General features: G+C 44.3%; 1 protein-coding gene across 1 annotated transcript; it reads left to right on the top strand.

Annotated features, from left to right (window-relative positions):
* The first annotated feature begins 644 nt into the window (after window positions 1–644).
* Window positions 645–22,436, top strand: UNK (unkempt family zinc finger). The gene is made up of 15 exons (XM_026046918.1): window positions 645–847; window positions 2,503–2,679; window positions 3,109–3,239; window positions 3,368–3,503; window positions 5,059–5,176; window positions 6,058–6,142; window positions 8,031–8,173; window positions 10,415–10,615; window positions 14,911–14,979; window positions 15,664–15,838; window positions 16,944–17,045; window positions 18,562–18,750; window positions 20,955–21,136; window positions 21,683–21,940; window positions 22,208–22,436. The coding sequence occupies exons 3-15, from the start codon at window positions 3,122–3,124 to the stop codon at window positions 22,361–22,363; spliced, it is 1,932 nt and encodes a 643-aa protein (XP_025902703.1). The 5' UTR covers window positions 645–847; window positions 2,503–2,679; window positions 3,109–3,121; the 3' UTR covers window positions 22,364–22,436.
* Window positions 22,437–24,655: the final 2,219 nt, after the last annotated feature.

Below are 24,655 nucleotides of genomic sequence, written 5' to 3'. Positions count from 1 at the left end.
TTTGGTAAATAAAAACTCAAACATCCACAGTGTGAGAGTAGATATCTCAGTTTTCACGTCTGTCCTGAATTCAGAGGATCACGGGAGAGAGCGGGATGGGTGAAGGAGAAGYCAAGACGAACCATGAGGGTAAGGGGTAAAATAATAATTTTTGCAATATTTTCCCTTTCAGTAACTTGAAACATGGCAAATGCAGCATGACTATAAGGAAGTGTGTGTGTGTTTTGTGTGTTTTTTTGTTTCTTTTTTCTTTTTTTTTTTTTTTTTTAACCTGAGCCTCTTTAGGGGATGAAACCCTTTTTTTTCCCCCCATACATGTCTCCTATTTTGTGACAAATCTCCAAGTCCTGTGTTACCTGTTTTCTCACAATCTCACTAAGCTTCCCGTGACCTGCTTTGAATGATATCGAAGGACCACTAGCAAGTGATTTTTAGCTGCCTTTCGCTTGGATGTTTGGGTTAACTGGCCTGGCAACCAATAACTTCCCCTTGCAGAAAACCAGCAGCTCCCAGTCCCGGTCACCGAGAGCAGAGGCTGGCATGGGAAAGATGCTTGGTTTGGCGAGGGCTCTGCAGGGAAAGGGGATATTTGTATATGGGATATATCTCATCCCTTCTCTCGGCTCTCTGCCCGCAGGTACCTGAAGGAGTTTCGCACGGAGCAGTGCCCTCTCTTTGTGCAGCACAAGTGCACCCAGCACCGGCCCTACACTTGCTTCCACTGGCACTTTGTCAACCAGCGTCGTCGCCGCTCCATCCGCCGCCGGGATGGTACCTTCAACTACAGCCCTGACATTTACTGTACCAAGTATGATGAGACCACAGGCATCTGCCCAGAAGGAGATGAGTAAGTGAAGAGTGAACCCTGCTTCTCAGGCGGGCGGCTTTGGGGATCAGTGCAGGTCACGATTCCAGCCAGTTCTTGTAGCGATGAGGCAAGTCAGCAGTGAAGCAGCTTGGTAACGTATGTGACATGAGAACACATGTACAAATTGTAACAGCAACCCCCTGTTTTGTAAGCCTGCTGCAGAGAGGATACTGAGTGAGGAACTGGGCTCTCACATCTCTGTGTCCTCTCGAGCCTGGCCATCTTCAGCAAAGTTGTGGTGAGGAAAGCAAATAGAAAAAAAAAATTACTGGCAAATGCACTGAGGCTACGTTCCTGTAAGTCTCTGACCATCAAATAATAGCTCTGGCTTCCTAACAGGGTAGCTTGATTTTTTTTTGAGCTGATTGCTRAGAGGAGAAGCTTTGTCCTCCAATCTGTCCCTTGAATTATCCATCCCACGCTTTTTAAATCATGTTGTTTATTTCTCTGTTTATTTTGTCATTTCCTTCCTTCCTTCCTTAAAAGCTCGGGAAGGCAGATAACYAGAATAAGGCCAGAAGAGCCAGTTTCGCTGCCTATTCCCTCCCAGTCTCTATGAACTTATGAACAGGAGCAGAGAAGCAGATGTTTCTGTCACGTATGTTACAACTGTCAGCAATTAGAGGGTTAACACAGTAATATAACATGAGCCACATGACAGATATGGMAAAATAAATAGTGTAACCATACTGTGGTCAAATATAGAGGCTGTTTTATGTAGGGATGCTATAGAAGGATGGAATTTCAGTTCCCTTTTACAGGGACAGTGCAAACGCACACAGAAAAAGAAGTTCTTTATCTGTAAAGCTGTTTTTTTTTTTCTTGATTAAGTTAAGATTTTTGTGGTTACAGCAGAATGGAATAATCCTCCAGCCTAAGGCCTCTGGTTTGTACTTTTTTTTTTCTTTTTTTTTTTCCTTCATTAAAAGAGAACTGGAAGGGCCAGGAAATGGGATGTTAGGAGATTTTTGGCTCCTAGACCACTCGTTCATATTTGGCTCAGACTCTGTAAGTGAAAACTGTTGCTATCTCAGAACATTTTCAACGCTTTATATTTTTAGCTCAATGCTACGATATATAAACTCCATTTCATCTTTTCTTTTATATTCGTGGTGTAAATTRTTCTTTTCCTACCTAAGAGGGAAAGCAAGCCATCAGTTAAAATAGWAGTGTTGTAATTCTCCTTTCTTGTCCCATGCTCTGCATAAAGGATGCCTCTGCCTATAGATAGGCTGTCACAGCCCTGTTAAAGAGCACATCAGCAGGAAACAGTAACAGCACGAAGCCTAGATGGGCTGCTGAGGAGATGGTAGGTGCCATGTGATGTCCCCTCAATCATGGCTAGTATATCAGAACGCCTTGACAGTGTCCTTGCTCCTCTCCAGATCCCTGGCAGTCACTAGACTAGAATAATAAGCTGCTGCTGGCTTAACCATCCGGTTGTCTGTTTGGGAGGGAAGCTGTTATATAGTGTGCACTGGCAGGTGTAGGGTTCTCTAATGCTGGAAGGCACAGCCCAAGAGAAGGGGCAGAGCTGGCCAAGGTACAGCCACAGCATCCTGTGTTGGCAGAGTGCGAGTCCATCACTCCTGTGACCAAACTTTGGCTCTTCTTCCCCTCCTTCTGCGCTTCAGGTGTCCGTTCTTGCACAGAACCACGGGGGACACGGAGAGGCGATACCACTTGCGCTACTACAAGACTGGAATCTGCATCCATGAGACGGACTCCAAGGGAAACTGCACCAAGAACGGAGTCCACTGCGCCTTTGCTCACGGGCCCCATGACCTGCGCTCTCCGGTTTATGATATCAGGTTAGCAACTGTCAGGGCTCTGTGTGGAAAGGGTAATTGCTAGGCTCAAATGGAAAGGCAGGTGATTGAAGGAGAGCACCACTTCACAGTGAAGTGCTTCGTGCTGGGGTGATGATAATATATCTCTTTCTGACAAAGCCAATCTACAGCATCTCCAAGGAGGATAATCAAAAGTTGGGGAAAGGAGCCTCACCTTAAAATAGTTGTGCTGTGACTAGGAACCTGGTAGGGTCAAAATGATGAATCTGGAATTCTGTGGGAAGGAAAGCATGCATTGCAGGTGCTGGTTGAATAAGGATGGTGTTGCAAAAAAAAGCCTGAATGAACTGACATAGGAATTGCTACTGCGCTCCAGTTTATTGCAGTTTTATCCATATTTATTTGCTTTTTCATCTTCTCTCTGTTGTTCATTGGACTGTCTCCTTGAAGGGAGCTTCAGGCCATGGAAGCTTTGCAGAATGGTCAGACTACATCAGAAGGTGGCATAGAGGGCCAGTCTGCAGTCGCTGCTAGCCATGCAATGATAGAGAAAATACTCAGTGAGGAGCCAAGGTGGCAAGGTGAGTCCCTCGAGCTCTGCAGGGCTGGGGAGGTCTGGTGTTCATGCAGTGCTTGCTCCCATCAAATGCTTTTGTGTAATAAAGATGGATCACAGTGATCTYCCGCTAACCCATTGCTTCTTTCACAGATACAACATACGTGTTGGGAAATTACAAGACAGAGCAATGTAAGAAACCCCCTCGTCTCTGTCGCCAGGGTTATGCCTGTCCCTACTACCACAATAGCAAAGATAGAAGAAGAAGCCCAAGAAAACACAAATACAGGTACCCTGCTCCTGGGTCTTCTGTTTCCCAGCTGAGTGGTGAGGATTTCAGGTTGTCTGTAAGGAAGAATCTAGTATTTGCTCCACTCAGTAGTTTTTAGTGCATCTTTCAGGCCTATACTGACAGACCTGAGGGACTGTTATTCCAGCTTASGAACACTAAGTTGGGAGTTTTGCACTACCAAAGAACCAACATCTCTGCTAACTATGCTGCCAAATCACATTACATTTCTGGTTTTACAATGAACAGAACCCGTGTCTAATTTCCCTGCTTACTTCATAACCTCCTGTTTTTTTTTTTTTAAACAAGAAGGGCAAGGAAAAGAAAAGAAGGATTTATTTCCCAYCTAGAAACAAACTCACACAGCAAGGCTTTCATGGGTAAAGGATTCAGAATCAACAACTTGTTTGTGTGTGCCTGGTGATGGGCATTGTGAGGCACAGTGTGATGAGTGCTGTAGCTGGACATGCATTCCTGACCACCTGCTAAAGCTTTGCCTTTGAGGCACCAGGGTGTTCTTGTCACTCAGCTGTTGCTGGATTTTTCAGCATGCTGCTTCTCCCTCAACACATTTTGTCCAAGTTACAGGCCCTCGTTTCCTCCGACACAACAGAGCTTTTGTTGTGATCTCAGTGGGGCTTTTCCTTAGTTCCTTTCTGGAGAGAGAGAAAAAAAAAGAGAGCACAGACCAGAAAGCTGGGAGAGAAAATATCATGGAGGTTCTTGCTTCCCTTACCCACCCCCAAGACTTGTAGAAATTCTTTAACTGGTGCTGAAATCCTGTAAAAAAAATCGCAGAAACAGGAATCCCAACACCATCAGTAGAAATGGAAACCTTAGGCAAAAGCCATCTGCTTTCTGCCCCTCTTTGGGCCTTCTGAGGAGCGGAGGTGAAGGCCTCTTGCCTTCGGATCTCCATTCACTTCTGTGTTGCTTTTCCCCACCCTCAGCTGATGTGGCTGCCTGCTCAGTGCAGGCTTCTGCTGCTGCTATCTGCTTCCCTCTGCTGTTGTTGGAGGGAATGGGTAAGAGCATAAAGAGCAGGGAAGTAGGTCACAGAAAAAAAAAAATCAGACCTGGGAAACAGAACTGGTTCCCAGCTGGGAGAAAGGAAATGGGTTTGCCTTTTCCCCAGTGACCTGACTCAGCCTCTTTTCCACATGGCCACCCTATAACCCTGGAAACACAGCAGTGTAAGGGTATTATGTGTTTCGGGATTAGCCAATTAACTTATTAGCTTTCTATGAATGTACAGTTCCAAAACAGAAAACAGACCCAGCATCTCTGACGCTAATCACATCAGTGGCTAATATGGTTAAGCTAGGGTGGTTCAAGTTGTATTCTGTTTCACATGGAGAGTTGAACCATGTCCTTTTCATTAGGAAACTGGAGGAGAGGGTGGGAAGGAGGCAGTAGCAGCAGGACGGAGGCTGGGGAAGCAGCAGCCAGGCAAACAGTGCAAAGCAAAGGGGGGCAAACGAACCCGGCTGCCAACCGAGGAAGCAAAGCTCAAAAAACATGTCTGATGCCTTCCACTGCTGCCTTATTTGAACAGATCTTCACCGTGTCCAAGTGTGAAGCATGGAGATGAGTGGGGAGATCCCAGTAAGTGCGAGAATGGAGACTCATGCCAATACTGCCACACTCGCACAGAACAGCAATTCCACCCGGAGGTACAGTAACCTGTGTGGTCTGTTTACTAGAAAAGCAAAAGCATTCCAGCCGTATGAGATCTGTTTGTCTAGGAGAATATATGGGCTGCTTGCAGTTTTGTGGTGCTGGGATACAGAGAACCTGCATGTTGGAAGTAATCGGAAGCTGAGCTGCTTGATGGGGGCCCTTTTCTTTAGGTAGAACTTGAGGGAGGAGATAAGAACAGTATGGGGAGCAAACAATTGTAGGAGAGTGGACTCGTGTTGAGGTCCTTTAAAAGCAAGGAGTGGGTCTGCAGATGAGCATACAACATCTTTATTCATTAAAAACACTTTTGGTTGATGAAAATCACACCAAGCCACAGATACCCATGAACTAAAAGCCACCCAGCTGCTAATGTGAGCAGACCCGGAGCATCTTGGTAACCTTACAGAGAGTGTGATTTGGACCTTGTCCTAGTCTGCTTCAAGTTATAGCGTTGAAAACTTCCTTGGGGCTGTAGTCACCGTCTGTCAAACTGGGGGAAGGGGAATAATCCATTTCCTACAATCGCTTTCAACATTTGTCACTACTACAGCTTTCTGTGCTGTCAGTTATCAACTCTTTACTATCTTGCAACATTTTTATATCCATGTTGCTGCTAGGGAGGTGGAGGGATTTTGTGACAAATGGTGACTTTTGGGTGAGCTCAGCAGTTTGGGGCAAATTTTGCTGTCTTCATAGCTGTTGTGGGTTTTGTTTTCTTCAAAGCAACAAATTGAAATGGTCACCCTGAAATCCACTGGCCTTTTGCCCGTGTTTCTGTCTTACTGTTGAGACTCTTCTAAGTACTCCTGATACCTGGGCTGCTGGTCAGTGGTTTTCCTGTTCATGTCTGTTTTATTTTTTTTCCCATCCTCAGATCTACAAATCCACCAAGTGCAATGACATGCAGCAGTCTGGCAGCTGTCCCCGAGGACCCTTCTGTGCCTTTGCACATGTAGAACGTACGTGGTCACTTCTGTCATCTTTCAGGAATGTTTGAGCTGTGGAGGGCTTCTGGCTGGGGTAGATAACATGAAAGCTCTACTTGGTGCCCTTCAGCCTGCCTGGTTTTTGAAAACCCTTCAACTTTGATTATTCCTATGGAAATGCTATTTTGGGAGCTGTTATCAGAGCTGAAGGCAGTAGGTGTTTTGTAGGGCTGAGCCCTTAGTTCTTGTTTCATTGTTTCTTGAAGCATCTCTCCCGTCTCTCACTCGCTCAACTCTCTGCATATCAGAGCTGGGAAGGTTTATGACACAAAATGAGAGCTACTTCTGTAGAACTTGGACTGTGACGTAGCTAAATTGCAAAGTGTTGTCTTATGAAATGCTGAGGGTAAAATTGCTAGCTGCTACAGACAAGGTGCTCATTTTACTATTTTTATTGTTTTACTTGAAACATAAATCCATAAGGAGCCTGGCGAAGAAAAATAGGCTACTTTTTGTCTACTTCTCAAATCTTCATTCCATTTTCACTAGCTGTCTAATATATAGCAAGTTATTTCAATTTCGGTGTTTGTTTTCATCATCTGTAAACTAATGTTGCTATTTTGTCATGAGAATTCTGCATTCGGGTGTCTATCACCATTTGCAGATAATAGTTAACTCCCAGTCCTCCTACTTCTACTCAGTTTCTGCACTCTGCCCTCAGTGTAGAATTGGCAGGAATTAGAGCAGGTTGGTTGTTAAGTCACTAGATGGGCTCTGAAACTGACTCACTTCACAGCCTTGAGCACATCTCACTGCTATTTGATTATCCTTGGTAAATGAGGGGATTAGTAACTGCTGCTTTTGTCAAGGAATGGTGAGAGTAAATCCACTACTATTTACGGAGTTGCTTTTATAGGAAGCGGTAATTATAGTGAGGGCTGTGGGCTATAACACCCAAAACACAGTACTGCAACCTCACTATGTGATCCAGCTTGAGAGAGAATGAGGWCTTAGTAAAGAAACAGTGTTCAACAAAATCCCTTCAGTATAACATAGTATTTTTGTTTAGGAGRTGCTTTATTCATAACCTAGATTACTGTACTCAATAATGTATTTCTTTAAAGCCATAGTAACCACTTAGTGCTCCRTGATGGTTATTTCTTGTGGCTTTCTAGAGAGCTCTGTCTTCTGGTCCTCCTCTCAAACACTGAGGGCTTAACTGACTTAAAATAACAAGAGTCCACTTATTTTATGTGATCTCAGCATGACTTTTGCTGATTACTGACCAGAAACATATAGAAATTTAAAACTGGAATCAGTACTTTTAAGATATTGCAATATAGGCATTAGGTTTGTCCTCTAGCTTTTATAAAGAGTCTCTAGCTTTTTATAAAGAGTTATATTAGATGTAAATATTATAGCCGTACAGCATTTACGCTCCCCTCCCCAAGCTCATGACATTTTCTTTTTGTGTATTTGGCACTTGCATGCCTTTCTCCTGTTTGTTACTTTTTCTGTAATGGTTTGTACCGGGAGCAGATGGAAACTTTGCTTCCTCAGCTAATTATAACACACCCATCAGCTTTGTGCCTAGCAAAGAAGGAAGCTCTGCTCAGTTCAGGACAGCTGAATGAACACGCAATTCACTCAGGAAAGATAATTTTGGAACAACATTAACAAGCTGAAGAGCAGCAGATTGTACAAATGGTGATGGTAGTAATGTGAGGAATATCAGCTAAGAAGTATTCATTTGCCAGAGAAGATTTTTCCTTATTTTTGTTACTTTGTTATTACTTGTAAGTAGGCGTCAGTGGAATATTTCATCTCTCGAGTATCTAGTTGTTCTTGTTCCTAAATATCCTGCAGTCCCTTGCAATCGTACAGCTTTGAATGGTGTTTCACGTGCTTTTATTTCTTGCAGAGCCTCCTCTCACTGAAGATTTACAGCAATCCTCGGCGGTGTCGAGCCCGACGCAGCCGGGCCCTGTCATGTACATGCCCTCAGCAGCCGGGGATTCTGTTCCAGTGAGCCCTTCCAGCCCACACGCCCCAGACCTGAGCAATGTAGGTAGCACTGCAGGGAAGCCCTGTCCCTCCTTTACAAATCTGCATTTCTCTCAGTCTTTGTTTTTCTTCTGCCCTACATGAGAAATCTAAAAGCACAAAGGACTTGACTCCCGTGTTAAGGCTCAGCTCCACTTTTTAGAGGAGTCTGCTTGCAGTATATGCCATAATGTACTGTAGTATTCAGTGATTTTGGTCCCTAGTACTGTGCCCTCACCTATATAATTCCTAAGCCTTCCTTTTGGAGCAGAATTTGTTGATACACTTCCAGGAAAGTGGAAAGCATCTGTACATGTAGTTCAGCCCCTTGTCTGAAGGTACATACTGGGCCCAGCTTCCAAGCACTCTCATTAAATGRGCAAATACAATCTAAAGTACATACAGACAATTGAGTTTGTTTACATAYGTAATCTCAGAGGCTTATCCTGTGTGTATTGTGTGCTACATTATAGGATATCCTTGATTCCTTCCCTGTCCTCCTCCTGGAGGTGGTTAAAGTCTGCAATATGTTTAAGCCCCAAAGCATTAGTAGGTACTTTATTTTAGTTGTATAAACAAGAACATTTTGAACTGCTAAACAGCTACGCAAAGGTTAGATGTATGTGGAATGCTGGGCTATTTGATTTTTGCTAAGTTGTTTTTTTGTTAATTATGATGTAGCCTTTTCTTATTTGCYTTGTTGTTGAAACATGCAATATTTCAAAATAGCTGATTGAGATGTTGAGAAGATAAAATGACATGACCTTAACTCATTTGAAACCAGTCTAGATGAGGTAAACTCGTTCAGGACTTCCATTGTATCCTGTTAGTTCCCATTGAAAAGGAAAACTGCAGTTTTGACCTACTAGCACCAAAGCCAACTTAACAGTTAATAATTCTCCTGGAGTTAATTGCAACTAGATTTCTTAATAGATCTTGAAAAGACTAGATGTGTTATTTTCTCTCAGTAAATAACACCGTGGAATGAAGTAAAACAGCAACAACCAAAACCCTTCACTTCAGGATTATGTCATCTAAATGCTCGGAAAAATTGCAAGGACTTTTTGCACTTAATAGACTGTTCCTTCTCTCTCTCTCAAGCTCTTTAGTCTTTTAAACAGTCCCTCCTAATCTTTGAATATAAGCCAAGTGGCAGCACATTTCTTTCTGTGACTTCATCGCTACACAGGGCATCTGCATGTAGCTTGCAAACAAATATGGCTTTGCTGGTGATCATTTTACATGATTAATTAATCAAAGGAGAAGGTCCCTCTGGCAGCAAAGCCTCACGTGGCCTGTTCTGTTTTGTATTTATACTGTAGGTGTGGAATAAAACAGGAACTCTGCCAACTAGCCCCACCTCCACCACAGTGAGTAGTAACTTTGCCACTGTAGGGAAGCGCGGACAGCAGAATGTCTGTATAAAAATAAAAGCAAAACATTGTAGGATGCTCCCAGCATGCTCCCTCTTTCTAATGCCAGACCAGACTGTGCTACGTTTGAATCTGTCATAGCAATAACAGTTTAAATGTTGTTTGAAGCATAGTCGTTCTTGCCAATGCTGGCAAATAATTTCTCTCCCAGAGAAATGAGATATCGCTGTAATCCAGACTGGTTCTTTCCTTAAAACTTACCTGAAATCTCCTTTGATGCTGTCTGTGGCTTCATCTACAGTGCAAAACTAGCCTTGTTGCATGTGGTTATGATCCCTGGTTACGATCCAAAGAATAGAATGGTTTAAAATCCTTCTGGTATTTTTTTAATGCAGTTTTAGATGCTTTCCTGTGCTTGCATTAAAACTTCCAACTCCAAAGAAAAAAGGCTRTAATGTTATATGTGGCTCAGATGTGCTTGATGCTGACTGCCACGAGACCTTGCCAGGTTTCACACTGCATCTCAGAGTCCATAGGATCCACATCATGCTGTAGCTTAAGGACGGGCATGTTTGGGAGCATGATCAGTCACATCCGAGGCCTCAGAAAGAGTGAATGTCTGTGGAGCTGTAGTTTAGCTTTTAAAAATCTGTACTCCAGTACAAAACAATGACACTAAAGCCATAAGTGTGGGACCGCATAAACCCCATAGCTTCTGCTTTTCCTGTTTTTAACTGCTCTTTACTAGAAGCTTGTACACTGGTCTTGACTATCAGTAAAATCAGTGCTCAAACAGTGAAGTGAATGAGCTAGCCCCTGAGACGCCTCTCCTCTTGGAGTCTGTGCTGCTCCCTCCCTGCACTTTCCTGACACTTGTTCCTTCTGTTAGATCCTTTGTAGGAACAGCAGTCTCGGAAGCCCATCTAATATATGTGGATCTCCTCCTGGCGCCATCGGAAAACCCCACAGCTTGGAGAGCATTGGTTTTCCTCCAGACTCAGTAACAGCGGCCGGCAGCTACAAGAAGGCACCTGGGTTTGAGCGAGAAGATCAGGTGGGGGCCGAGTATTTGAAGAGTTTCAAATGCCAGGTTAGTAGGGACCATTGGCTGGAGGAGTCTGAGGGGGGGAGGAGGAAGACTGAGAATTTGCCCAGTCTAGCTTGAATGTATTTCTGTTTTTCTAGGAACGAAAAGGAGAAAGCACCACTCCCATTAGCAGTCATGAGATCTATGGTGTTACTTTCAACTTCTCTCCTAGTCTCTTCTGTCTTGCATCTGTTCTTTTCTGCCTAACTGCTATCACAGTTTGTAAAAGTTGAACTGTCTTTTTTCTCTTTCTTTTTCTCTTCCTCCTAACTCCTGACCACTTCTGTCTTGTGTTCACCTTGTAGTTTCCTGCATATCACTTCTTGCTCTTTCTTTTTTCCGTATTCAAGTCCTTGCCAAGAGCTGCTGGTCTTGCTGTGTTGTGTCATGGAAACTCATCCTTTCCTCTCTGTTCTCACTCTGAACTCTTACCTTGATCCCTGTGACTCTGGTTCTTCTACTGTTTTCACCATTGATTTCTTCAGTTAAGATGCCATGTTAGCCGTCTCTTGCATCTCCCAGCTCCTTGTGTCTCTCCTTTGGCTTCTGTATTAAGCTTAAATTCCTCATTCTTGTTTGAAGAACCTTTGTAATCTTACCCTGACGACACCTGACATTCCCTCTTATCCCTTCTGGATATCCCAGTCATCTTGCCTTTCTGATTTYCCAGTTGTCCCCTTCTCTGTGTAACGCCTTATTCAAACTACTCCCTAAGCCCAGAACAATCTCTTCCATCTCCTTTGCTGTGTGAACTTTTCACAGTGCTAACTTTTTTTTTTTTAGTTAATAGCCTTTCTTGATATTAGAGATATTAGAGCCAATAGTTTCTCCTACCATCCCTTCCAAGTCAACTGTGGCCAAACTACAGTTGGGTCCCTGTTATTGCTTCTAAATGGGTTTTCTTCTTACTTCTAAATAGTTTTTTTTTTTTCTTGGAGAACTTGTAATGTATTTTGTGCAGACACAAATAGCTATTACTTCTTCTAAATTGAGGAGTTGTTCTAAGTTGCTGAAAGCAGAGTTGGCCAGAAATGTTGCTTTCAATTTGACTTCATTTAAACTCCTGTCTGCCATATTAAAGAGATTAGCCCTATTAAGCTTATACTTATGCTGCTTTGTTTGTATTGCACTGCTGTGGGAAAACAGTGGAAATATTCTGCCCAGACAAGATCTTGCAGAAAGTGGTTGAATTCGGAAGCAAACTTTGTGGGACTTGCTTCACTTATTTGTACCTACAACTTTGGGAAAATACCATGCAGAAACTTTGCAGTAGGATCAGCCTTGAACACCATTTGGTCCAATTAGAGTGATTTACTGACAGATAAAGATTATCTTAATATGTGTGTAGGCTGTCTATAAATGCTTCTGTTGTTTTGCTTAATATGAACTTGACTTAGGAAATTACAAATAGAAGCAACAGCTTGCAGGAGAAGCGCAAACCACGCTGGCATCCTGGCGTTCCTGGTGGGCACAGGAGTTGGTAGCAGGTCTTTAGAAATTTAAAAAAAAAAGTGTCTTTGCTGCAAAGGAGGAGAGAACCCAAAACTGGAGGACGAGAGAACCCCTGTTCCCTGCCAGCCAGGCAGGGTGCCAGGGAGGCCCTGCTCGGAGAAACTGGGCAGGGAGCCGAAGCCGAGGAGAAAGGGGATGGAGCATGAATAGGGCTTTTCAAAACAGGGCCAGAGGATGAGCAGTTATGGCTCGGGTTGAGGCTGTGCTGCAAAGATACCGTGTTCAGGTATCTCCTTACTCATGTGGCTTTTAATTAAGTAGAAAAGAGTGCATTAAATGACTGGAATAAATAGCTATCAGGATATAGACAGGTGTAATCACAGTTGCCTTGTGCCAGACTTCTAAGCACAAAATTAGGTCTCTCATAAGTGGCCTGTTTTAAATTTAGTTTTAATCTATAATTACTTTTTTTTCCTCCATCTTTAATTCCCTTTGGCTGCAGCAAGCACCAGAGATTCTCCTATACCCATTAAATTAGCCTAATAATTAGGCACCTCGCCTCACCACTCCTGTGAAAATACTGGAGACTCCTACTCAGCTTTGCAAATAGGGCTGTAAAGTTTCACAATAGAAATAGTTTCTATCTATTAGAATGAGAGAGGCCGCTTCTGTGTTAACAGGTTCCATGTAGCTTTGTGATAAGTCTGAGCTGGTAGTTAAGGCTAAAAATGCTTTTTTGAAGTCTCAAAAGCTGTAGCAAGCTGGAAAGAGCCACARCCAGGAGGAGTTACCAAGTCTGCACCCAAGATACACTAGCTTTATCCCACACTAGCCATACAATATTCAGTTTCATCCATAATTTACTCTTGTTTTTTTCTTCCCCTGACTGCAGCAGGGTGAATTGGAGAATTTCCATGTACGCTTTGTATCTGTGTTGATATTTACCCTTCATGTTCAGAGTTAAGGAGACTGCCTTGGAGGGAGGAATCAGTTTGCTCCTTTTTGCACTGATATTACGTGGATTTGAGGACTAGCCCAGAAGGGGAAGGGGCTAAGGAGCTGTTTTGTTTTCCTTTTCCTCCCTTTTTATGGCTTTCAGCAGGGTTTAGCGGCACTGGTGCCAGCCACGCTGGCAGGGTGCCTCTGGGCGGGCGCCGCTGCTGTAGCTGCTGACGTCTGATAGCACATCTTGTGTTGGGCCGCGCGGCGAGCAGGGAGGGACGTGCTGGGTGATCCAGCGGCTGGGTTATCACACGCGCACAGATGCRCTCACGGGACACATCTGCCGCGCACACTGAACAGACGAGCTTGGCGCCGGCTCTGCCGCACGGGCACACACGGAGCGCCGGCAAGTGGCACCCACTCATGTTGGGAGGGACCTCTAGAGATCAGCTAGGCCACCCCGCCTGCCCGAGCAGGGACACGCAGAGCACGGGGCACAGGGTGGCAGCGGCTGCATCTCCACCACTTACTGGCCTTCACCCCCGCCTCCATCCCGTATCTCCCCATAGTGCACAGCTAAATAGAGAAAATGATTTAATTAAATAAAACAAGGGATCAGTTGTGCAGCTGCACACTTGTCTGTCTGAATATATGGTCCCTCTTGAGCTATATTTGGTATTTTTTGTAAGATGGCTTAAGCCAAAGAGTCGAGGCACATGCCTTCTGCGCTGGCTCGTGTGCTGCAGTTGTACCTGGTGCAGCCCTCCTGTGCCAATGCGGCGCCTGCCCATGTTAGAAATGCCAGGGCAGACCTTCTGCACCGGGACTGCTTCTCCAGTTAGGCTGGCCTGGGCAGGAGAGGTGTAAATAAGCCAACCTGACTCATGGCAGGCACTTTGTGTGCCCGCGGGGAGTGATTTATCTCCCCTTTCCCTCTGTCTCGGATGCAGTAGCTGGAGAGAAATAAGGTCTTCGGACCAGACCGTTACACGGTGACAAGCCCTTGGGGCCACTTCCTTCCCAAGTCTGGTTTCTGTAGCTGAGAACTGTCTGTGGCTTGAGGCAAGAGCGCTGGAATCCGTTAAGGACTCAGCACAGGAAGGTCCTTAAACTTAATTGTTATGCTRGGTAGTAAAACTCTTAAGTATGTGCTGGCATTTGTGCAGTTTTGAAATTCCAGCCAGSCTTGACCTCACTTATGTTCTGTAGCATTGAGCTACAAGGATGTGGGAGACTACTTTTTTTTTAATGCTTTGATTTTTTTCTTCTAAGATTGCCATTAAGAAAAACTAAAGCATAGCTAATTAAAAAGAAAATTGCGAGTTTTGTCCTGATTCTTCCTCATACTTTTTTTATTCTTGAGGCTGTTTGTTCCCTTCTTCTATAGCTTATGCAGTTCTAGTTGGAAGCTTAAAAAAAAAGCTGGAAGAAAAATAACCAGCATATTTTATTTTCCCRAAGTTGGAAAAAAGAAAAATAACTTACACCTGCCTATATGTATATGTGTATGTATAGCGTGTGCCTCTCTCTGATTCTGACTTTAATAGGTGCTGATAGGGTTCATAAGTTATTTGCATCCAGGCAAAACAGTTCAGTTTTGGTCACGGTTCTTAAGATGTCCTTTGTGTTAGCAGGAGACTAGCAGCATTGAAGGCAGATGTGATTGTGACAAATCTTTGCATAACTTTAAGGGGGATGTCTTGATGTATAGAAAGCCAATTGCTTGGGATGTTCCGAATTTGCTGTGCTCTCCTGCTCTCCGAGTTCTCTAGTGTGCAGGGCAAGCTGCAGGAGAGGAGACCAGTGTTTCCTGTGGCTGCTCCAAAGCCAGCAGTTGGCCATTTTAGATTTTGCTGCTAATSAAAATTAAATTTGATTTCTGTTCTTCTTTGCACTTCCTGCAGCAAGCGAAAATGAAATCCCATTCACTGGAACACAGGAGCCAGGAGCAACCGTTGTTACAGCCCAAACAGGTAAGGCACAGCCAGGAGGGCTCTGAGCCTGCCTGGGTGCTCAGCACTCTATCCAGGGATACTAGAAAACTCTGTGGATCCAGGCAGCTCTGTCAGGAAAAATGACAGTTTAGACACTGTTGGGGATGCTCAACTTTATGAAGGTGGGATGGGGACTAGATGGGTTATTGGTAAATGGTTATGCTTGCACAAATTCAAGATAAATTCACAAGTCCGACCAGTGTCAGAGAGAGTCTCCACATTACAAAAGATAGAGCTGAGATGGATCTCTAGAGTCATCTAAGTTCAAGGATCCAACAAAGACAATTTAATATCACGCTCTAAATCATTTTAGTTTTGAGCTAAGTCTAAGTGAGTGATTGTATGGCCCTTGCCTATGATTGCATGCAGCCTGTGGGTCACGAGAGTTAATTCTGMGGCATTCTGAAGGATCTCTGTAATACTGAAAAGAAACAGTTGGCAGAAATTAAAGAAAAGCTGTTAATCTGTCCCCCACCCCCAGCCCAGTGGCAGCACCAGCCATCTGTCAGGTTGGAAGCGGGCAGGAACAGACAGGTTTGCTGCTGATCTTTGGCTCGTTCCTGCGTGTGTCTTGGGAATGTAGAAATCCCATAGAAAATAGGGTTTTTCTGTAGAGCTGTTTCATTTCTTACCCATTTCCCTTTTAAAACTGTCTTTTTTCAGGACATATTAGGGATTCTCCCCGTGGGGAGCCCACTGACATCCAGCATCTCCTCCAGTATCACCTCCAGTCTGGCTGCAACACCACCAAGCCCTGCTGGCACCAGCAGCATACCAGGAATGAATGCCAATGCCCTCCCTTTCTACCCAACCAGTGACACTGTTGAATCTGTCATAGGTAACTCTGCCTTTTTTACTTATGCTAACAGGGCTTCCTCAGATACAGATCTCCAGTCTGAGAACTGGAATCATGTGGATGTCACAGTGAATTCCAGCTTGTTGTGGGTTTGAGTGTTGGCTGATTCTTGAAGCCACAGGCTTCAAGACTCTTACCTGTGACTGTTACCGTATTTGACATTTTCTGTGGGACATTACGGATGAAATGAACCCAGAGGACCAACAAGAAGGCCAGTGTGCCCCTTATTGTGCATTCAGAGGGTCAGATGCTATGAAGAGCCATGAGCTTATGTTTGTTAGAGTGGCAAAAAGGGTTTGGAGCAGGCATGAAACCCTCTGGGAGGTTTCTGGCAATTTTATAGTAAGGACGACCACGAGGTAGCTGCAAAGACTTGCTCTTCACAGGGTGTGGGACAGAGGCTGTGAGGAAAAAGAATAGGAGACTCTGGAGAGAAGAATTACTCCTTTTAGATRGGTGCAATTTTTTTGGTAACCTGATCTGATGTTTCTGGGGTGAAGTCATTACACTGATTAAAAATAATAGTAGCGATGAGTCGGCCTGCGTGGGATGAAGTTATATTGATGAGGATTAGTGAAGAGACACGTTCAGATAGTTAATAACGTTTGCAGGTATTGCATAAGCTTCTTTATTTTGCCTTTGGACCTCAGAAGTGGTATTTAGCAGTGTTCCCTTCTGCTGGTATTSCTTTCCTGAGTGGCTCTTCAGCAAAATAATGGCAAAGCATCAGCCAGCTCCAGACACTTCATAGGGCAGTGTTCTTGTGTRTTATAGACAGCCTCAAAAGAGCAGTTTGGGGAAGATTTGTGGGGACCACTGTTATTTCATCAGTTCTTTATGCTAACATTTGGGAATACTTTGAGGCAAAACCTTGGAAAGTCAGATCAGGCAGAAGAACCTGAACTGAAAAGCTGCCCGTGGTGCTTCTGTCAAATCGTACTATGGCAGTTGCACAGGATGGAGAATAAGGCTGTGCAGAGTGACAGGTAGTGAGCAGAGGCTCCTCTGTGTGCAGGCTCTTTGGGCCGTCCTGTCTCTTGAAGTTGTTGGTCCTTTATAACATAATTGGTCCCTCTGTGTCTGGCAGAGTCTGCCTTGGATGACCTGGACCTGAATGAATTCGGAGTGGCTGCCCTGGAGAAGACATTTGACAGCAGCACGGTGCCCCACACAAGTGGCATCATGATAGGTACATGAAAGCAACAGAGCTTTCCTTATCTTCTGCCAAGCAGTGTTGTCTAGTCACCTAAATGGAGCCAGCCCAGTAGAGCTCTAAATTGAACCTCCAAATAAACTTGCTTAGTTAAAACAGCGATTGTAACAAACTCTGGCAACCACTGAGCATCTTCCAAGTGCAAATGTTCCCTTGCTGACAAGCAGAGCTGAGTTCTTGCCAYTAGGCCCAGATATCTTGGGGATGTTTCTTGAGACTGAATGGGACTTGCTTGATTTCTTGTGTTTTATTTTATTTTTAGTGTGCAAGTAGAATCTAGAAGGCATCTGATGGCTTTTAAAACCAGGCCAAAGTGTAACAATTTGCATTGTAAGCAGAAAATTCTCCCTAATGCTGACAGGAAGCTCACTGACCTGGGACTGCTGTCCATCTGTCACAGGGCATCATCACAGTCTGCTGATTTGCAGCATGTGTTAACCTGGAGGTTCTGCCCTTAACAGGCAGAATTTAGGCCTCTTTTACCTGTCTTTAGTGAACATCCAGGGGAAAAGCAAAGCCCCTTGTAGCTTTTTGGAAGTGATTGGAGTTTCTGACTACCCTGGCTCTGAGAGACAGGTTTTCAATGGGAGCTGACACTGGTTGTCTTAGTCGTTGCCAAGGGAACTCCTGCTAGACATTGTATTGCAGTATGAAAGGTGTTCTGTGAAAGGAGCACTTAAAAGAATATCACTTCCATTTCCCTGCCAAAGATCAGCAACCTCATCAGGGAGTTTGTTGTGTGTTTATGCTGATAGCCCTGCTTATACCACTTCTGTCTGCAGTGGCTTAGAGGGAAGAGCAGTGTGGACACTCAGTTGCCTCCACATCTGGATGTTAACYGGTAGCCTTCTGAGAAGGGAGATGGGAAGAGTGGAGAGCAGAGCTGAGATCCCTGTACGGGGCAGGCAGACTGACCTCTTGTGTAAGGGAAGGGAAATGCTCTTGGAGGTTGGTSCAGGATGTGGGTTTATTTTTATTTATTTTCTCTCTCGTTTGTTTATTACTGGTAGATTCAAGCTATTGAGTATGCCTAAAGGTAGTCTTTTTTTTTTTTATTTTCTTCCATAGTTATGGTCATGACTTGACCTTACATAGAACATGGTAGTTTCTTTCACTATGGGTTATTTGGAGGTATTGTAGGCAGAGGAGATGTTTGAGAAGTGAAATTTGCCTCACAAAATCATTCCTAAAATATCAAATACAGCTTCTGGACAGTGAGGGCCTGAACTCCGCTCAGAAAACCTTTAATTGCTTTGACCAATAACCAAATAGACCATTGAATAGTGGCGGGTCTCTTTGCCTGTGCCTAATGGGATGGCAGCTTCAGTGCTCTGTTAAAGGAGGGTTAAACACAAGGACAAGTGGAAGGAGTCCCGGGGGTTTAGGGAGGAGAGAAGGAAGCCGAGACCTCCTGCTCTGCGCTCCTGTGCTGTGCTCTGGCCCACCCCTCATGGTCATACATAGCCATCCTCTCTGTGTGTTCTTTGTCCAGGTGGGAGTTTGCTGCAAAGTTCTGCTCCTGTAAATATCCCCGGGTCCCTTGGAAGCTCTGCCTCCTTTCACTCTGCCTCTCCTTCTCCACCGGTCAGCCTCTCATCGCATTTCCTCCATCAACCCCAGGGACACTTAAGCCAATCAGAAAACACGTTCCTGGGGACATCAGCTTCTCATGGATCATTAGGTAAATGCACAGTGTGTGTCTCCCATGTACATGCCTGTCTGTGTCATGTAAGTATTTTCTTTTAAGCTAACTTCRATTTTAATGTATTATTTCACTGCTGCCATTGATACCTCTTGTGAGAACAGCAACMGTGCTGGAAGCTGTTTCACCAATAATCAGCCTTGAGAGCAAGGGAGCAGCTCCCTCTGTGCTCTWTTTTATAGACTGAGGAAACAGTGGCAGATAGGTTATAAGTTGCTCTGATAATGACTCTGAGGGGAAAAAAGAGCTCAGCCYCTTCTGCTTCCAGTGCTGTACTGTGATTTCTTGATACTCAGCTTTGGATCTTGAGCTCAGCTTAATTGAGCTGGGAATTACAATGTGCCATTGAGAATGCTCGTAGGCTAGACTGGCTTGAGAGGAGACCTGTTTGGTGCCCTGCACAGATTGCTCTGCAGTGTGGGCTTAGCAAAAAAAAGATTAGAGTGCTCCAGCTATGTCCCTTTTACCTCTTTCTTTCCTATTTGAGGGACTGTTTCTTCTACAAGGGGCCATAAAGCAGCTGGAAATGGGTATGGAGCTTCCTCAGTACAAAGCTGGCAGACCTGGGAGCTGAGGGACCACGTCTGTCTTCCTGTCAAGATGCAGGGTTACCTTGAGAGAGAAAATTGTTCATGCTCAAGGCACGAGTAACACTTGMTCTGCCCGTTTCTGCATTAGTGACATAAACAAGTTCTCTCTTTCTGTACTAGAAGTAAATGCCTCTTCAAATTTTAGGTATGCTTTAATCTGTACTGTGCAGTCTAACACAATAAAATGATTRCATGCTTCTGTAACCTATTGTTCCATGCACTTATCTGTGTGATTATATCCCTTGTTTGCACAGGACAAAGCCATGCTTCCATGCTTTGCAGTTGCTATTTGTTTGGCTTTAACAACTTTTACAATCACGGGTATAAGAAACGAGACATCAGAAGAAATCTCTGCTATTAATTAGGGTTGAGGCTGGCTGGATCATCCCGGTTTCAGTAAGAAAAGGAAAACTTCTTAAAAAAGCCTTGTTTTCATTTCAGAAACAAATTCAGCGAATTATTAAGCAGTTTACTGCCACTGGCCTCAGTGAGAGGCCATGTGCCTCAGGGCCTGCTTACAGACACAGTCAGTTTGGCTTCTCTGAGATGAGTTTCTAACTTCATTAGGCTAATTTGACTTATCAAATTCGACTGGATTTAGGCAYGTCTGCGCCCTGTAGTTAACAGCTTTTTAAATGAAAATGACTCTTCTCTTAAACCAGCCTGTCTGTGTGCAAAAGAGTCCACATGACTCTGTCGCTCTTTCTGGATAGGAGCTTTTCCTATCAGTTGTCCCTCAAGTACAGGATGTGTGTGTTTATGTCAGGTAAATATATCTTATTAAAAGAGCACATGCTTTAGGTTCAGTTGGTAACAAATAGGCAGTTTTATTTACCATAGATTTATACTGCTTTGTGTCCTGAGCTTTGAAGTTGGTTCTGAGGATGGAAATGATTTGAACATGCTGAACTGGGGAAAGGATTGATTAGTCTTCCTCCAGCCCCAGTCACTTTGGGCTGAGACTCAGCACAGAATGAAGCTGGTGTTTCCACTACCTCCAGTTCCTTTCAAACAGGGTTTTCCAGTTAGTTCTGATTTTTCCATGTGCAAATAGCACTTTATACATTGGAGCACTTTAGACTGGCTTTCTGGGAAGTGAGAGCTGAACGACCAAGCTGAAGAGATAAAAGCAAAATGATGTAAAGGCCTAAAACTAGCGTTATTTGTGTGGAAACACTACCTGAGTTGTCCATATGAGCCAAAACCCACTCTGTTCATCAACACTAATGTCTCTGCTGCACAGAGGAAAGGTAGTAAGCAATTCAGACATTCTCATATAAGAAGAGGAGTTTGAGTTGCTGGTCAAATTAGCTGTAACACAGGTGCTTCTCAAGCCAACGTGGTTCACAAGAAACTCTGCTGAGTTTCTTGGTCACTCACTGAATTAAAAAAGAGGAGGCCTGAAGGTGTGTGACTTTCCATCTGAAGTCTCCCAGTGATGGACTCCTGGGTCGTGGGCTTGAAAATGATTCTTAAGGTAGTTTTCTCTTTCTGCAATACACACATTTTGAATTCTGGATGTCATGGGGAGGAAGGAAATGGGGAAAATGCCAGCTCCTTTGACATAACCCTTTCTATTTCCCTGTGAAACAGGTTTAAATGGGATGAACAGCAGCATATGGGAACACTTTGCTTCGGGGAGTTTTTCGCCCAGTACCTCACCTGCATTTCTGTCAGGTCCAGGTGCTGCGGAGCTGGCACGGCTACGACAAGAACTGGATGAAGCCAACAGCACAATAAAGCAGTGGGAAGAGTCGTGGAAACAAGCCAAACAGGTACCTGGGCAGCTCCAGGAAAAGGGACTGGGGAGGGTGTCAGCCTTTTAAACAGCAGGCTTTGCAGATGTTGAGATGTGTGAAGGGTTATAGGCTTTATAAAACAGATTTTCTTAAGCATTCTTGTTCACCTCCTGCCTTTGGGAAAGAAAGAGTCAATGTACTGGACATTCATAATGCTGGCAGTSTAAGGCCAGGTGTCCTGGCATCTGCATGGAAGTGCTTGGGAGTCTCTTAGACCTTAAGTCAATTTAAGATTGACTTAAATCTCTGGCAATTTATCAGTGTGCAAAATTAATTCTCTTAACTGAGTGAGCCAAATATGTAGGAGTGCAGATCCACTTGGATAGGTTATCCAGAATGTGCAGCCTTTTGAAGAAAAGGTTCCAAGGCCCTTTCAGAATTGGGGACCAGAGCAGATGGGACAGAGTATGTTCCTGCTGAATAGTGTATGGATATGCATATTTCTGCCTAGAATAATCTCTTTCATGCTGACCAGGTTTTCAAACAAAATTCTTATTTTGTGCTCTTTGCTGGGATTTGCAGGCCTGTGATGCTTGGAAAAAGGAGGCAGAGGAAGCAAATGATCGCGCCAACACGGCTAACATGGAATGCGAACTGGCTCGTGAACAGAGGGAAGCCTTGGAGCTGCAAGTGAAGAAGCTGCAGGAGGAGCTGGAGAGGATCCATGCAGGCCAGGACCCTCAATTTCTGCGCTCTTTCTCTGACCTGGAAACTCTGTCACTATCTTCACTTTATACACTTCAGAAGCAGCTGCGGGCAAACTTGGAGAAAGTTGATAAGGTGAGTGCAGGGGATCACAGGGTAGAGCCTTGTTGCTGCTGCTTCCACAGATATCAAACCCTCTCTTTGTATGTTTTTAATGTTTGTATTTTGTGTGTGTATGTGTGTGTGTGTATAAAAATGTGTGCTTGTGTGTGTATGTTCACATAAATAAAATGCACAGAGAGCTGCAAGGCCTTCCCCGCTCCCCAAACTTGGTAGTACAGGAGGGGAGCGCTTTTGCTTTGTGACTTTGCTTATGTTTTGCCCTGTCTCCCTGTCTTGCAGGTGGTATTTCAGATGCAGTCAGTGAAATGCCTTAAGTGTCAGGACAAGAACCGCGTGGTGCTCCCGTGCCAACATGCTGTGCTGTGTGAAACGTGCGCCGAGCAGGACGAGTGCCCCATCTGCCACCCCAACAGGCCCCATCCTCTCCAGTCGTGACCTTCCAAGGACACTTGGTCTAATCATATCGTATAGAACTTTTTAACTTTATACATGCGTACATATATATGTATGTGTACATATATATATGTATGTGTATATATATATATGTATATATGAGTGTGTGTATGTGCATGTTTGTGTATGTATATATGCGCACACACACACGCACATACACACATAAAACAAATTAGTTGCAGAGCACTTTTTAATATTTTACAACCCGCATCTAAACTGCCCCTCACCCGTGCCCCACTAATTCTAACTCTTGAGGAACTTTGAGAGCTGTTTTTAATACAGATCAAAGGGCCGTTTGCAAAGAGTCTGTGTTTTTCCTCTTTTCTATTTAGGTGATAACAAATTTTTTGACTATTTCCAGAAGGATTTTGAGTGGGCAAGAGGGGCTTCCATGTGCTTTCCAGAGGAAGAGTTGAGATCACAGGGAGGAATGAGGTGGATTGAAATGACTTGTTCATGTCTTCAGTCTCCTTGCTCTTTCAYGGACCCAGCTTGGTTAAAGCTCTCCTCTTTGATGGAAGCTGCACTGGGTCCCTGCCTGGTGGGGCTCATGTTGCCAGTCTCTGAATGTGCAGGAACTTTGACTGTCGTTTAAACAGCAAAGTTCACTTTTTAAAAGTTTGTCTTTCTTCTTTTTACACACACTTTGTATATTTGTATGAAAACAAGAAAAGGGAAAAAAAAATATTTTGGACCTAGAGCAAACCAGGCCCAACAATTCAGTGACATGTTCATTGTTGATCAAGCTGGGATGTTCCAGATTTGAGCAGCCTTAGAAGTATTGCCCTTGTGTCAACTAAAGCCATTTATGAAAGGAATATTGATGCACAGGTTAGTTCTCTCCAGCACCCCCATACCTGGTGGCTGTCTAGAGACTTTTTACTGCTTCAGACCAGATTACAGTTTTCTTTTAGTCACAGACACCTGTGGCTTTCATAGTCACTGCTGAACCACATGGAATAGAGTCAGGTAATCTGAGGACACCTTAGTTGAACAGGCTTGATGTTGACTCCTCAAGGGTGGCTTGTGGACTACAGGGTCCCAAAGCCCTCGTGTCAGTAATAGTGATGACAGAGAAAAGCCCAGCACGGACCAAACTGCTGATAAATCTATTCTTGCTTGGAAGTGGAGGAGTGTCCATTCCTTGCTTTGCAGTGCTCCTCAGTGGAGATGCTTCTTCCCGACCTCAGCTGCTGCTCGCTGTGACATAAAACATGCTACATATTAACACCTTCCACTTAGAAACACAGCCATTATTCTTATTTATATACATAAGTATTGCTGATGGAGAAATCTTAAAGCTAATTTGTCAGATCATAYACTGTGGCAGTGTTTCATGCGTTAACTTGCTTCCTGAGAAAAGAGAACTAGAAAGGACAAGGACTTTAATTTCAAAAGCTTATTAAAAATCCATAACTCATCAGCTTCATGGGCCGGGCTGTGCAGGTCCTGGTGAGCTGTAACAGTCCGGCTCTCCGTTGGAGCRGGCTCCAGTGCTGTCTTGCTTCCAGGAATGCCAAACTCATCCCAGCAGCGAGGCAAGAAGTGGTTCCAAGCAGAAGAAATGAGCTTCCTTCTCCACAGTGCGAGAGAAACATTGCAGGGTTTCCTGAGTGTGGCACTTTGCAGCACCCCGTGCAGCTCCTGCAGCTCTCGCTGACCTGCTGAGTGGGTTCTGCCCGTAAGCACCCTCTGCAAAGGAGCTCGGGGGCCTTCCCTTCCATGGGATCTTTTTCTTACTTGTCCACAACRCATTTCCTACCTTAGAGCATTTCAGAAAGGCCAAGAAGGAGCGAATCCCTCGGTCTAGTCCTGTACCAGCCACACTTGTCCAGTGCAGTTCCTCCCCAGGGAAAAGAAACATCACCAGCTTAGACCTAGCTAGTAACGGAGCTTCCCTGTGACTTTCTTCACCAGCATTTCCATGGGCTTTTGCATCAGGTGGATTGCAGTAACCTGCTGGGATCTCAACCGAAAGGCCGCTCAAGTGACTCAATGTTATTTTGCGCAGGATGCTGCCTGTGCTGTCCTTCCCTGACCTGGAAAAGCACTGGAACCKCCAGCCGCCCGCTGTTGTTGTAGGAACAAGTGAACTGTTACCAGAGTCTTTCAGAAAGCTTCATATTTAATGCAAAGACATAATTAGATTTGCTTCCATAATTCCGCCTTTCCTTTGCATGGAAGGGGTTATATGCATTCCCAGATGATCTCTTAAAGTGCAGCTCTGTGTAGTTCTTTTTTTATGTCTTTCCCATTAACTTGTTTTTTTCTTTT

The sequence above is a fragment of the Nothoprocta perdicaria genome, unplaced genomic scaffold, assembly GCF_003342845.1.
Source record: "Nothoprocta perdicaria isolate Ctin4 unplaced genomic scaffold, notPer1 scaffold_46, whole genome shotgun sequence".
In the NCBI taxonomy this organism is placed as follows: domain Eukaryota; kingdom Metazoa; phylum Chordata; class Aves; order Tinamiformes; family Tinamidae; genus Nothoprocta; species Nothoprocta perdicaria.
Note: the sequence above shows the minus strand (reverse complement) of the source record. Positions and strands in the feature narration are given on the sequence as shown.